At 40.5% G+C, this 12,602-nt stretch overlaps 1 protein-coding gene across 11 annotated transcripts in view; it reads right to left on the bottom strand.

Moving 5' to 3' along the window:
* The window catches only part of CEP350 (centrosomal protein 350), a 143,989-nt gene that overhangs the window by 108,163 nt on the left and 23,224 nt on the right, over nt 1-12,602 (bottom strand). For all 11 annotated transcript variants that reach the window (XM_039486128.1, XM_039486132.1, XM_039486133.1 and 8 more), the window contains 2 exons: nt 6,248-6,894; nt 4,098-4,211 (listed from right to left, as the gene is read on the bottom strand). In XM_039486128.1, coding sequence (XP_039342062.1) covers nt 4,098-4,211; nt 6,248-6,894 — 761 coding nt within the window. The remainder of the gene's footprint in view (nt 1-4,097; nt 4,212-6,247; nt 6,895-12,602) is intronic.

Genomic DNA, 12,602 nt, shown 5'->3' with positions numbered 1-12,602 from the left:
CTTGGTTAAGGTATAGTCATGGTCCAGACTCCAGAGAAGAAAGTAAAAAACCCAACAATAAAAAACAACAAGTAAATAAAAATATTTCAGGATCCATTCCAAAGTGTCTGGTAGTCTGGATTTGGCCCGCAGTCCACCATTGACTACCCTGGGCTAGAACTTCAGCAAAGGAAGCAAAATGGCTTTAAGACAACTTTGTGGCTCCCCAGTCATGGTACTAGTCAAGAGCAGGTCCAGTCCCTGGTGAAATTCTGAACCACCTCAGGGCAGCTCTAAATTGCACCCAGCTTCCCAAAGCCCTTTGAGGCAATTCCAGCAGCAAAGGATCACTGGCAGAACTGTGACCCAAGCCATAATTCCTTCACCAAGGGCCATGAGAAGGGTGGGTCTAACTCTAAATGGGGATTATCACTACTCTAGAAAAATCACCAGTAGACTGATCTGCCAGGTTTACAGCTGCTTTGAACTGCCAGAGTGTCAGAAGTAGCCAGAAAGGCACCAAAGATTTAGAACTTCATGAATCCATAAAATACAACCTGCAAGTCAGAAGGAGAAGTTTAAGTCTACAGAAAGGTAAAAGAAATAGGTTCGGTTACTCAAGATAAATCTTTTAAGTGGTGTCAATGTAGTGTAGGTGACAAAGCCAGAAATCTGAAGATTATATTACCATGCATACATTTTGAATTGCTTGTATGCTATTTAGCATGTGTCTGATTCTGCTGGCAGAATGACAACAAGCATCTTGCAAGTTAGTCTCAGAAAAGTTAGAAAAACCTCACAACATCATCATCATCTGGGGAGAGCAGTCATCTGCTGTGGGATATTGTGAAGGTACATCTAATGGACATTTCCAAAACTCTAGGATAACAAATGTGAATTTGAGTGGAAAGATCAACAGATAGATAACACATAGCTAAGGAGGGTTCCACAAGAGTTTAGGAGAGAGCTGGGAAAAGCTAAGTTTTGCTTATAGTTCTCAAAGTGAGCCCCAACTGACTTTGTAAAGAGTTTAGATTGTTTTCTTGTGCTGATTTTTAAATACATTCAGAGAAAAAAATAATTACATTAAATCATTTTGAAATTAATTAAAGAATAGGCTTAGTGATAAAAGACCTTTGAATTTTAGAAACTGAACAGTCTCTCACAGGCAAAATGGATCTTTAATACTTATATAACAAAGCCATAAAAGTCCAGAGAGTTTGTGCAGAATTCTCCAGTTATTTTTTGTTGGGAGATGTTTGCAGGATAATTTATGCGATCTCAGCATATTTTTAAAACACCAAGGCACCGCAAAAAAAACAACAGTATTTCTAGATCTACTCTCAATAATGTCAATAACCCCATGTCAGAACCACAATTTACATTATTCTGATACTATGAAATCCCAAATTTTACTGGAAGAGAATGCATAGGAAGAGAGTGTGTGCGCGCGCGTATGTGTGTCTCTCTGAAGGGGAAGGTGTTAGAAAATGACTGTTGTATAGGCTTAACATTTTGGAGCTTAGGGAAGGACCGTATTTAAAAGGACCATTTCTGAACAGAGATGGCATCTACTGGGACATGTGTTGAATCCTACCCTGGGTTAAAATCTTGAAACATCTTAAGTGGGTGAAAGATGTAAACAATCTTTTTGACAAGTAAAAGTGACAAAAATATTTCAAAAAGCACATAATTCAATAAAGTTATTCAAATGCAAATTAAACTTGTTTGAACTAAAAACACCACTTAAATTAGGAGCCTTCGAGGCTCCTGGTGAAGTTACAAATATGGCAGAACATACATATGTGGACCATTGAAAGCTTGTTTTGACTGGGTAATTTTGATAAAAATAGATTGTTGTTCTTTCTGGACATTTTTGTGAGGATCACATGTCAACTTCTTCAGCTTGGCAGCAAGTTCTGAGTGTGAAGGAAGACGGATCACAACCACCATTACTTCAGCCAGCATCATTAACACTGGGGCCCAAAGATTTACTATTACACCATTGGTCCTTTTCCTTTGCCTGAAATATGTTCTGACCAGATAAGAACAGGTATTTGGGCAACATTTATCTTTGGTATGATCCAAGCAACTCCCGAGATGAAAGCCTAAGATCCTCATTACGCCCTCTTAGTGTGTCAATTTCCATAGCCACTTTATTCCTCTCATCTCTTCTTTTTCCCTGGCTTAGTGAATCAGAAGCTATTTAACAGTATCATTTTGATGTAGCCAGTCTGAAACTAAAAAGTAGCCTTATCTCAGTAAAAATATTCTACAGACTTGCCAGAGGAAAGTGAGGGCAATCAACAGCAGCCAAACATTTTCCAGAGCCAGGAGGAGTAAAGCCAAGGACTTGGAGTGGCTAAATGGGCATGTGCTATACTTGTGGTCTTTCAGCAACTGAACTGTAAGCAAAGCCAGGCTACATTTTAGCACCTTTGGTTACTGTTTTCTTTTTGTCCTTTGTATGCATTTGTTTTAAGAAACAGCATTTGCTTTAACAAAACCTGAGTACTAGCGCTAAAATTGATCCCCTGCCACAACAAAGACATTTAATGCTATTTAAAAGACTATCAAGCAAAGTTTTGTTCTCTACACAAAGAGAGAGAATAAAGGATATTACTGAAAACAATTCACTTTGAACATTTTCATTGTTTCCCTCCCCCACCCCCTTTTTGTATGTGTGTTTATTAAACATTTAAAGAAAAAAGTTCATTTGGTAGTGTAAAATAAGCAAAGCCAAGCCCTTGTAAAAAACTCAAAACCCTGAAATCAAATTATTGTTAACAAAGCAGCAGTAAAGAAACAAACAAGTAAATTATAAAATCCCCAAGATCCTCACAACAGACAAAAACAATGTAGGAGTGCTGTAAGGAAAAAAAAATCATGGCACATCATGACAATGTTTTTTTCATTTCCTACTAGTTCACCCTTTTTGTCTCCCTTCTTTAGAGAAGAGTTACACAGCAACGTGATTGTGGGAAGAGTTATCCTGGCACTCTTCTTACTGGAAAAACTTTTCCACTCCTCCTCCTCTTTTGAAAGTTGGATACAGATGAACCTTCTGTTTCCCCTGAGCTGAGGGAGAATACCTGGTTTGATTTAATTTACCCCTTATAAGAGAAACTGGGATAAGAGCTGTCAAGACAACAAAAGTCCCTTTTTGGGTCCTGAAGTATCTGTATTGTCCAGTGATCTTTTGATTAGCATATGACATGACTTTCCACTCCTGACACTTTAGGAGGAGTTAAGCTACCTCATAGCGGAACACAGCACAACACAAAACATCTCCACAACTAATTTTGGGAGTGGGTAATTTGGTAAAAAGGAGTGTTGAAGGGGCAGAATTAAAGATGTGCCACATAGTGGTAGTAGTTGTGGTAACTGAAAGGTGTGCATTTGTTAGAACTGTCTGCATTTTTTCAAATGAAAAATTTTACCACAAAAAAGTGTGGTCTCATCAAAAACAATTTTATTGTGGGAAAAGATCTGATTAAATTTTTCAATGGGAAATTTCAAAATTAAATGAAAAATTGTTCCACTTCAATATGCATTTTTTACTCCAATACAAAATAAAACAATCATTTGACTTATTTAAAAAAAAATCCTGTGGGAGGCAAAAGTTTTTTCAACCAGTTCTAGTGCCTGTGGATGGAGTACAGAAGAGGGTCTCAAACTGGGAGGCACAGAATATATTCTGGTGTGGGAAGCTTAAGAAAAAAAAGTACTACGCACATTTTATGCTGCCCTCTGCCTTGCCTTCAGAACTGGGAAGCCGAAGAGTGGTGGCTGCTGGCCGGGTGCCCAAAACTGCAGCATCTCACTTAAAATTTACTTTAATATATACTTAAGTGGCTCTGTTTGAATCAATGCCTTCCTGTTTTTAATATTTAGCAAGACTTGCATGTTGATTTTTTCATTGGTGTATTTACTTGTGTGGCAGGGGGGCATAAACTACTATAGACGCAAAGAATCGTGTGATCAAATACGTTTAAGAAACACTGGAATACAGGATATGCACTATTAGGTAGCTCTACCTTTCATTTCCCGTGTGTAGCAACCCTAGATGCTTCTCAAAGAAGCCTGTGTGTATTAATAAGCTTAGATCTGCTTCTCACCTGTTAATTGGAGTGCTATATCTCGATACAACTCCCTACTGATGTTTTGAAATTCCTCTTCATGCCACACCTTTCCATCAGGAGTGCGAATCTTTGTCTCAGCAGGATTGAAACCTATGATAAACAGAGTTTTATCTAGATTTTGCAGAATACTTTAAAAACCTTGAGGAAAAAAATTGTGCTATTAGGCCTTATCTATACTACATGGTTTTGTTGACAAAACAGTGGAGGTGTACACACTGAAATGCTCCTCCCACTGATGTAACTCCCCTGCTATGCCAACATAATAAAATCACCTCACTGAGGTATAGAGCTTATGTCGGTGTAATTAGGTCTAGGTAGACACTGTGTTCCTTACATCGGATTTTGGCTGTCATTCTTGTCAGTTTCACGGCTCCAAATTGACAAGAAAGCCAACTCCTGGCTCCAAAGATGGCTGCTGCCCGGTCTCTGCTTCAAGCCGGGGTGCCACACAGGCTTCCAGCTTGGGCTGCCGCCCAGGCTCCTAACTCCCCAGTGAGAGCCCTGCCACCTCCCACGGTCCTGGCTTCCCGCTGGGAGCGCAGCAGCTGACCAGACTGAGTGCAGATCTCCCTGAAGGAGGCAAGGTGCCCCAGGCAGCTGCCCCACCACTCCGAGGTGGGAGCGGGAAGGCAAGAAGCCCAGGGGAGCAGCTGGGCTCCTGGTGGGGAGCTACATGGAGCTAAGAGCCCTGGCTCTCAGTCCCCCACACTGCCCCTCTTCAGACGGTGGAAGCACTCCTTGTGAGGGCACACACCACAGACAGAAAGAGGGTAGTGTGGACACCAGCCACTGCAGTAATTAATGCGGTGGCTGTACGTCGACTTAACAAAGGTTGACTTATCTTCTTAATAGAGACATATCTTTTATATGGTGCCTAAGGCTGTTTTCAGTTGCCAAGGTATATTACATGAGGAGAAAGTACTACACTGCAAGCAGTTGACAAGCACTAGGTTAACAAGGTGCATTACCAAAAGTACAAATAAGGCCTGATTTTCCAAGTCTTATCAGAAATTCATACCTATTCCATATCTCACATTTAGAGAATAAAAGACCAGGATTCATCTTTAGAGATTTCAGAGAAGTATGTAAACCAACCAAGATATTAGATTTAAAAAGAAGCTACTGTGCACAAAGAGGGGCCTAGGCACCCTTAATCTTTGGAGTGGATTCCACATATATTTATAGGCAGACCCACTCTCTATTCACTCACAAAAATATCACTGAGTTTAGGGGGGAAGCTGGATCCTAATTTCACAGAAAGGGCCCATTTCTAGCACATGTGCAACAAACAATTTAAAGGAGGTTCCATTAAAAAAGCTCTTGTGCTCAAGACTGTATTTCCATTATAGTCAGCAACAGCTTTAAAAAAACAAACAAACAAAAAAAAACCTATCTCACTCAATGAGTGAACAATACTTTTAAACAGTATATAAGAATATAATATGGTCATATAATCTAAAGAGGCCCCATATTGGATTACCTGAACTCTAAAGGATGTTTTGGTTAATGTCAGTAATTGTACCTTTTGAGGTTTCTGCATTTTTCTCTTTGTAAAAAAAGTCTAAATTTTATTAAGAAATGATGTTAGACCACCACCATTGCCATTCTAGACTCACAGAAATTATGGGAGCCTGAAGTTAGGACAAATACTTGGTCTTAATTCTTTGTGTTTATGCTGAAATACAAAGTGAAAAGCTTAACCTTGCACTTCCTGGCTTTTGCTTCAAACCTTTAAACTGTTTTAAATGCAGCTGGTGTTTAACATACCTTTGACGAAGTGATTAGAACAAAAAAAAAATTTCTGCATATATAAATTACCAAACGCTGCACAGGACTACATGAAAATGCATCTGGTATGCAGGTAACCTAAGAGAGTAATGAGATGGCATGCTCTAATTTTCTATTTTGACTGGGGAGAAGGTACAGGAGGAATTGTAAATGATGTAAAATATACTGAAGGTGTACATTTAGATGGCATAATTTCTTGCCTGTGGTCATATTTAAATGATTTCTACCCAAACAGACAGAAGTCACAAGCCAATTCCCATATTTTGACACGCTGCACAAACTCTGCTTTCTCTCTCTCCCCCCACATGTAAATAACATGAGATAGAGGGTCTACATACCTTTATATGTTGGAGCAGGGGGTGCAACTGCCACTTTTCTGACTTTTGGCGTCACTGCGTTCTCCACATTTGTTACCACTACAGGCTGCTCGGCATATCCCAGAAGTTGTCCCTTGCTGCCTAATTCTTCCGAATGCTCCCATTGCTTCCTAATCCGCTCCTTCAGCTTCTCCAATTTAGCATCATGCAATTTAGCGTCATGCTGCCTCCGTTTTAAGATTTCCAGCCTGTGGGCACTAGAAGTACTAGTGGAGGAAGGAGAAGATTCTGCCAGCCTTATCCCTTTCAATTCCGCGTCCTGGGCTGTGCTACTCAAAGGAGTTTTAGTGCTGCTCTCATCTCTTCTGGATCCATTAGTCTTTTCCTCCTCTGATCTTGTAGGGGTTACAGCTTTAAAAAGAGACTCAAAGTTCTGCAAAGCATCAATTGCTGGTCGGTCATTCAAATACCTAACAACTGTGTCATCTGCAGCAGAAGAATGTGGGCTTTCAAAATTTCTGTTATGTAAGTCATTTTCATTCCTGTCATACATCATACAGCTCTTTCCTTCAGTCTTATCCTGTGCTTCATTACGGTCTAAACCAGACAGCAAACATTTTGCCTCCAATTGACTAGCACTTTGATAAGATGGCGCACCATAAGTCTCCCTACCACAAAAGAAAGTCAACATTAGAAACACAACAGTAAAAACACCACAAACTAGGTTTGAATTAACTCTGTAGTCATCATCACCTACATGAAGTATACAGTATGAACGCCTGTGAGTTTCTTAAATCAGAGAGAATGTTATTCACTGTATAAAAATCTATCAATTTTAACATTTGTGATGTTCGCTTATGCTGCCTAAACTATAGTGGTCAGCATAATAATGGTTTCAACATTTGCTGAGATAAACTAACTTTTACATACACCAGAAAACCTCTGAAAAGTATAGATTTCTAGATGCCAATCAGCAACACCTATTAGATGACTCATGGAAACAATTACTTTGTTTATTACAATGGGCACTTAATGTTACCTAATATAACGAAAGTTGCAAAAGTTTAAATGATGACCCCATTTTTATATGCTCCCTACTTTTCGAATGTTTCCCTATTTCAGCTGAAATTTTCTATACTTGGTTTCTGCCTTGAAAGTGATTCCTTCCCACCCCCTGGAAAGTTTGAGCAAAATCCCTTCAGTAGCTTAGGTTTGGCAAGAGTGAAAAAAATGTGTGCACAGTTCCTTAAGTTAGCACTTCTTAGTTCAGAAAATGTATAGTAGACAATGAAGCTTCTAAGTTGCAGAGAAAGGAACTTGCATCTGTCATGTGCACAGCATAGAAAAACTGACGAGAAAGGAACTTACTGATCTTTCAGACTGAATTGGGGGTAGAACAGCAAACTTAACAAGGTTCACTAATAGAGGTGATCAGCTCAGCAAGCTAATTACCTCCCAGTATCTTCCTTCCCAACAGTTCTCTCCCTTTTTAAAAACTCAACAACTGTTAATGGGATGTTAACAGTTTGCAGTATCAAGCAATCAGAAGTAAGAAAATTCCAAAAGATAAGGCTGTTTTGGAAGCTGACTGACAAAATTTCTTATATGCAGTATTTTAATGCAAATGTGCAGAATCAGAGTTTGTAACATCTACTGATTCAGGGCATGCATAGGTTTTGGCCAAACGAGTGAACTGAGTGGGCAAAGCAGTTTTCAGCAGCTTTCCATGAAGAGAAGGAGGGAGACTGGGAACAGAGTGGCCCAAGCACTACAGCACATTTTACGGAAAGAAGGAATTATAACAGCTAGAGCTGCTACATTTTTATAGGAGGGTGGAAGAGTGAGAAGTAGAGTGGACCACAGCTTCTGTTGCCTTAAAAAAAGGGAGGTAGAATCTAGATACAGAAGACTCAAGTGAAAAAAGGGATCTGCACCCAGGAAGGTAGATGCCATCTCTTTGGGCAGCATACTGAGAACAGACAGCCTGGAAAGAGATGGGGTAGAAATGATTCAACCTAGAACATAAGAACGGCCGTACTGGGTCAGACCAAAGTTCCATCTAGACCAGTATCCTGTCTACTGACAGTGGCCAATGCCAAGTGCCCCAGAGGGAGTGAACTTAACAGGTAATCAAGTGATCTCTCTCCTGCCATCCATCTCCACCCTCTGACAAACAGAGGCTAGGGACACCATTCCTTACCCATCCTGGCTAATAGCCATTAATGGACTTAACCTCCATGAATTGATCCCGTTCTCTTTTAAATGCTGTTATAGTCCTAGCCTTCACAACCTCCTCAGGCAAGGAGTTCCACAAGTTGACTGTGCGCTGTGTGAAGAAGAACTTCCTTGTATTTGTTTTAAACCTGCTGCCCATTAATTTCATTTGATGACCCCTAGTTCTTGTATTATGGGAACAAGTAAATAACTTTTCCTAATTTACTTTCTCCACATCACTCATGATTTTATATACCTCTATCATATCCCCTCTTAGTCTCCTCTTTTCCAAGCTGAAAAGTCCTAGCCTCTTTAATCTCTCCTCATATGGGACCTGTTCCAAACTCCTAATCATTTTAGTTGCCCTTCTCTGAACCTTTTCTAATGCCAGTATATCTTTTTTGAGATGAGATGACCACATCTGTACTCAGTATTCAAGATGTGGGCGTACCATGGATTTATATAAGGGCAATAAGATACACTCTGTCTTATTCTCTATCCCCTTTTTAATGATTCTTAACATCCTGTTTGCTTTTTTGACCACCACTGCACACTGCGTGGACATCTTCAGAGAACTATCCACGATGACTCCAAGATCTCTTTCCTGATTAGTTGTAGCTAAATTAGCCCCCATCATATTGTATGTATTGTTGTGGTTATTTTTTTCCAATGTGCATTACTTTACATTTATCCACATTAAATTTCATTTGCCATTTTGTTGCCCAATCACTTAGTTTTGTGAGATCTTTTTGAAGATCTTCACAGTCTGCTTTGGTCTTAACTATCTTGAGCAGTTTAGTATCATCTGCAAACTTTGCCACCTCACTTTTTACCCTTCTCCAGATCATTTATGAATAAGTTGAATAGGATTGGTCCTAGGACTGTCCCTTGAGGAACACCACTAGTTAGCCCTCTCCATTCTGAGAATTTACCATTTATTCCTATCCTTTGTTCCCTGTCTTTTAACCAGTTCTCAATCCACGAAAGGACTTTCCCTTTTATCCCATGACAACTTAATTTACATAAGAGCCTTTGGTGAGGGACCTTGTCAAAGGCTTTCTGGAAATCTAAGTACACTATGTCCACTGGATCCCCCTTGTCCACGTTTGTTGACCCCTTCAAAGAACTCTAATAGATTAGTAAGACATGATTTCCCTTTACAGAAACTACGTTGACTTTTGCCCAACAATTTATGTTCTTCTAAGTGTCTGACAATTTTATTGTTTACTACTGTTTCAACTAATTTGCCTGGTACTGACATTAGGCTTACTGGTCTGTAATTGCCAGGATCACCTCTAGAGCCCTTTTTAAATATTGCTGTTACATTAGCTATCTTCCAGTCACTGTGTACAGAATCCGATTTAAAGGACAGGTTACAAACCATAGTTAATAGTTCCGCAACTTCACATTTGAGTTCTTTCAGAACTCTTGGGTGAATGCCATCTGGTCCCGGTGACTTGTTACTGTTAAGTTTATCAATTAATTCCAAAATCTCCTCTAGTGACACTTCAATCTGTGACAATTCCTCAGATCTGTCACCTACAAAAGGCGGCTCAGGTTTGGGAATCTCCCTAACATCCTCAGCCTTGAAGACTGAAGCAAAGAATCTATTTAGTTTTTCCGCAATGACTTTATCGTCTTTAAGAGCTCCTTTTGTATCTGCATTGTCCAGGGGCCCCACTGGTTGTTTAGCAGGCTTCCTGCTTCTGATGTACTTAAAAAAAGATTTTGTTATTACCTTTTGAGGTTTTGGCTAGCCGTTCTTCAAACTCCTCTTTGGCATTTCTTATTACATTTTTACACTTAATTTGGCAGTGTTTATGCTCCTTTCTATTTACCTCACTAGGATTTGACTTCCACTTTTTAAAAGATGCCTTTTTATCTCTCACTGCTTTTTACATGGTTGTTAAGCCACGGTGGCTCTTCTTTAGTTCTTTTACTGTGTTTTTTAATTTGGGGTATACATTTAAGTTGGGCGTCTATTATGGTGTCTTTGAAAAGCATCCATGCAGCTTGCAGAGATTTCACTTTAGTCACTGTACCTTTTAATTTCTGTTTAATAAATCCCCACATTTTTTGTATAGTTCCCCTTTTGACATTAAATGTCACAGTGTTGGGCTGTTGAGATGTTCTTCCCACCATAAGGATGTTAAATGTTATTATATTATGGTCACTATTTCCAAGTGGTCCTGTTACAGTTACCTCTTGGACCAGCTCCTGCGCTCCACTCAGGACTAAATCAAGAGTTTCCTCTCCCCTTGTGGGTTCCTGTACCAGCTGCTCCAAGAAGCAGTCATTTAAAATATTGAGAAATTTTGTCGCTGCATTTCATCCTGAGGTGACATGTTCCCAGTCAATACAGGGATAATTGAAATCCCCCACTATTATTGAGTTCTTAATTTTTATAGCTTCTCTAATCTCCCTTAGCATTTCATCGTCACTATCACTGTCCTGGTCAGGTGGTCGATAATAGATCCCTAATGTTATATTCTTATTAGAGCATGAAATTACTATCCACAGAGATTCTATGGAACACGTGGATTCACTTAAGATTTTTACTTCAGTTGATTCTTCATTTTCTTTCACATATATTCCCCCCCGCGACCTGTTCTGTCCTTCCGATATATTTTGTACCCCGGAATCATTGTGTCCCATTGATTGTCCTCAGTCCAGCAGGTTTCTGTGATGCCTATTATATCAATATCCTCCTTTATCACAAGGCACTCTAGTGCACCCATCTTATTTAGACTTCTAGCATTTATGTACAAGCACTTTAAGAACTTGTCACTGTTTATTTGTCTGCCCTTTTCTGATGTGTCAGATTCTTTTTTATGTGAATGTTTCTCGTCTGATCTGACCCTTACATTATTCTCTTCCATCCTCTCCTCCTGACTAAAACCTAGAAAATCTCTATCAATAGACTCTCCTCTAAGAGAAGTTTCTGTCCGATCCACATTCTCCTCTGCAGCAGTTGGCTTTTCCCCATCTCCTAGTTTAAAAACTGCTCTGCAACCTTTTTAATGTTAAGTGCCAGCAGTCTGGTTCCACTTTGGTTTAGGTGGAGCCAATCTCTCCTGTATAGGCTCCCCCTAACCCAAAAGTTTCCCCAGTTCCTAATGATTGTGTAGAGAGGAGGGGTTTAGATTCATCTCATCCATGCATTGAGACTCTGAAGCTCTGCCTGCCTACCTGGCCCTGCGCATGGAACTGGGAGCATTTCTGAGAAAGCCACCATAGAGATCCTGGATTTCGGTCTCTTCCCTAGCAGCCTAAATTTGGTTTCCAGGACATCTCTCCTACCCTTCCCTATGTCATTGGTACCTACATGTACCACAACCACCGGCTCCTCCCCAGCACTACACATAAGTCTATCTATATACCTCGAGAGATCTGCAACCTTCGCACCAGGCAGGCAAGTCACCATACGGTTCTCCCGGTCATCACAAACCCAGCTATCTATGTTTCTAATGATCAAATCTCCCATTACTAACACCTGCCTTTTCCTAGTGACTGGAGTTCCCTCCCCGGAGAGGTAACTTCAGTGCGAGAGGATACATTAAAACCATCTGGAAGGAGGGTCCCAACTATGGGAAGGTTTCCCTCTGCTCCCATTGACTGCTCTACTTCCCTGGGCCTTTCATCCTCCTCAACAGTGCACGGGCTATCTAACCAGATGTGAGACAATTCTACAGTGTCCCGGAAAGCCTCATCAACACATCTCTCTGCCTCCCTTAGCTCCTCCAGTTCCACCACCCTGGCCTCCAAAGCCTGTATGCGGTCTCCTTGCACCGAATGCACACAAACGCCACCTACCCACAGGGCAGGTAATCATACATTCTGCACTCAGCGCAATAAACTGGATAGCCCCAACTCTGCTGCTGGGCTTCTGCCTGCGTTCTCTCCTACAGCTACCTAAGTTAATCAAAGGGTTTTGTTTAAATCAAGAAGTTTTTAATGTAGTTCAGTTTACAGGTTTTAAAGAAAGACAGGTGAACCTTGCCCCCTTCCCACTCCCCTTCCAAACTCCCTTGCGAAACTCCCTCTTAGCAGCCCTAGTCGCAAAGCTCCCTGGCACTTGCTCACTGCTTTATAAAGCCCTGGCATTCTTGATAGCCCCGCCCGCTGACTAAGGCTCAGCCAATTAACAGAGGCTTCTAGCTTT

This window comes from Mauremys reevesii, linkage group 8 (genome assembly GCF_016161935.1).
Source record: "Mauremys reevesii isolate NIE-2019 linkage group 8, ASM1616193v1, whole genome shotgun sequence".
Classification (NCBI taxonomy): domain Eukaryota; kingdom Metazoa; phylum Chordata; order Testudines; family Geoemydidae; genus Mauremys; species Mauremys reevesii.
The sequence above is the reverse complement of the archived record's forward strand: the minus strand, read 5'-3'. Positions and strand labels throughout refer to the sequence as shown.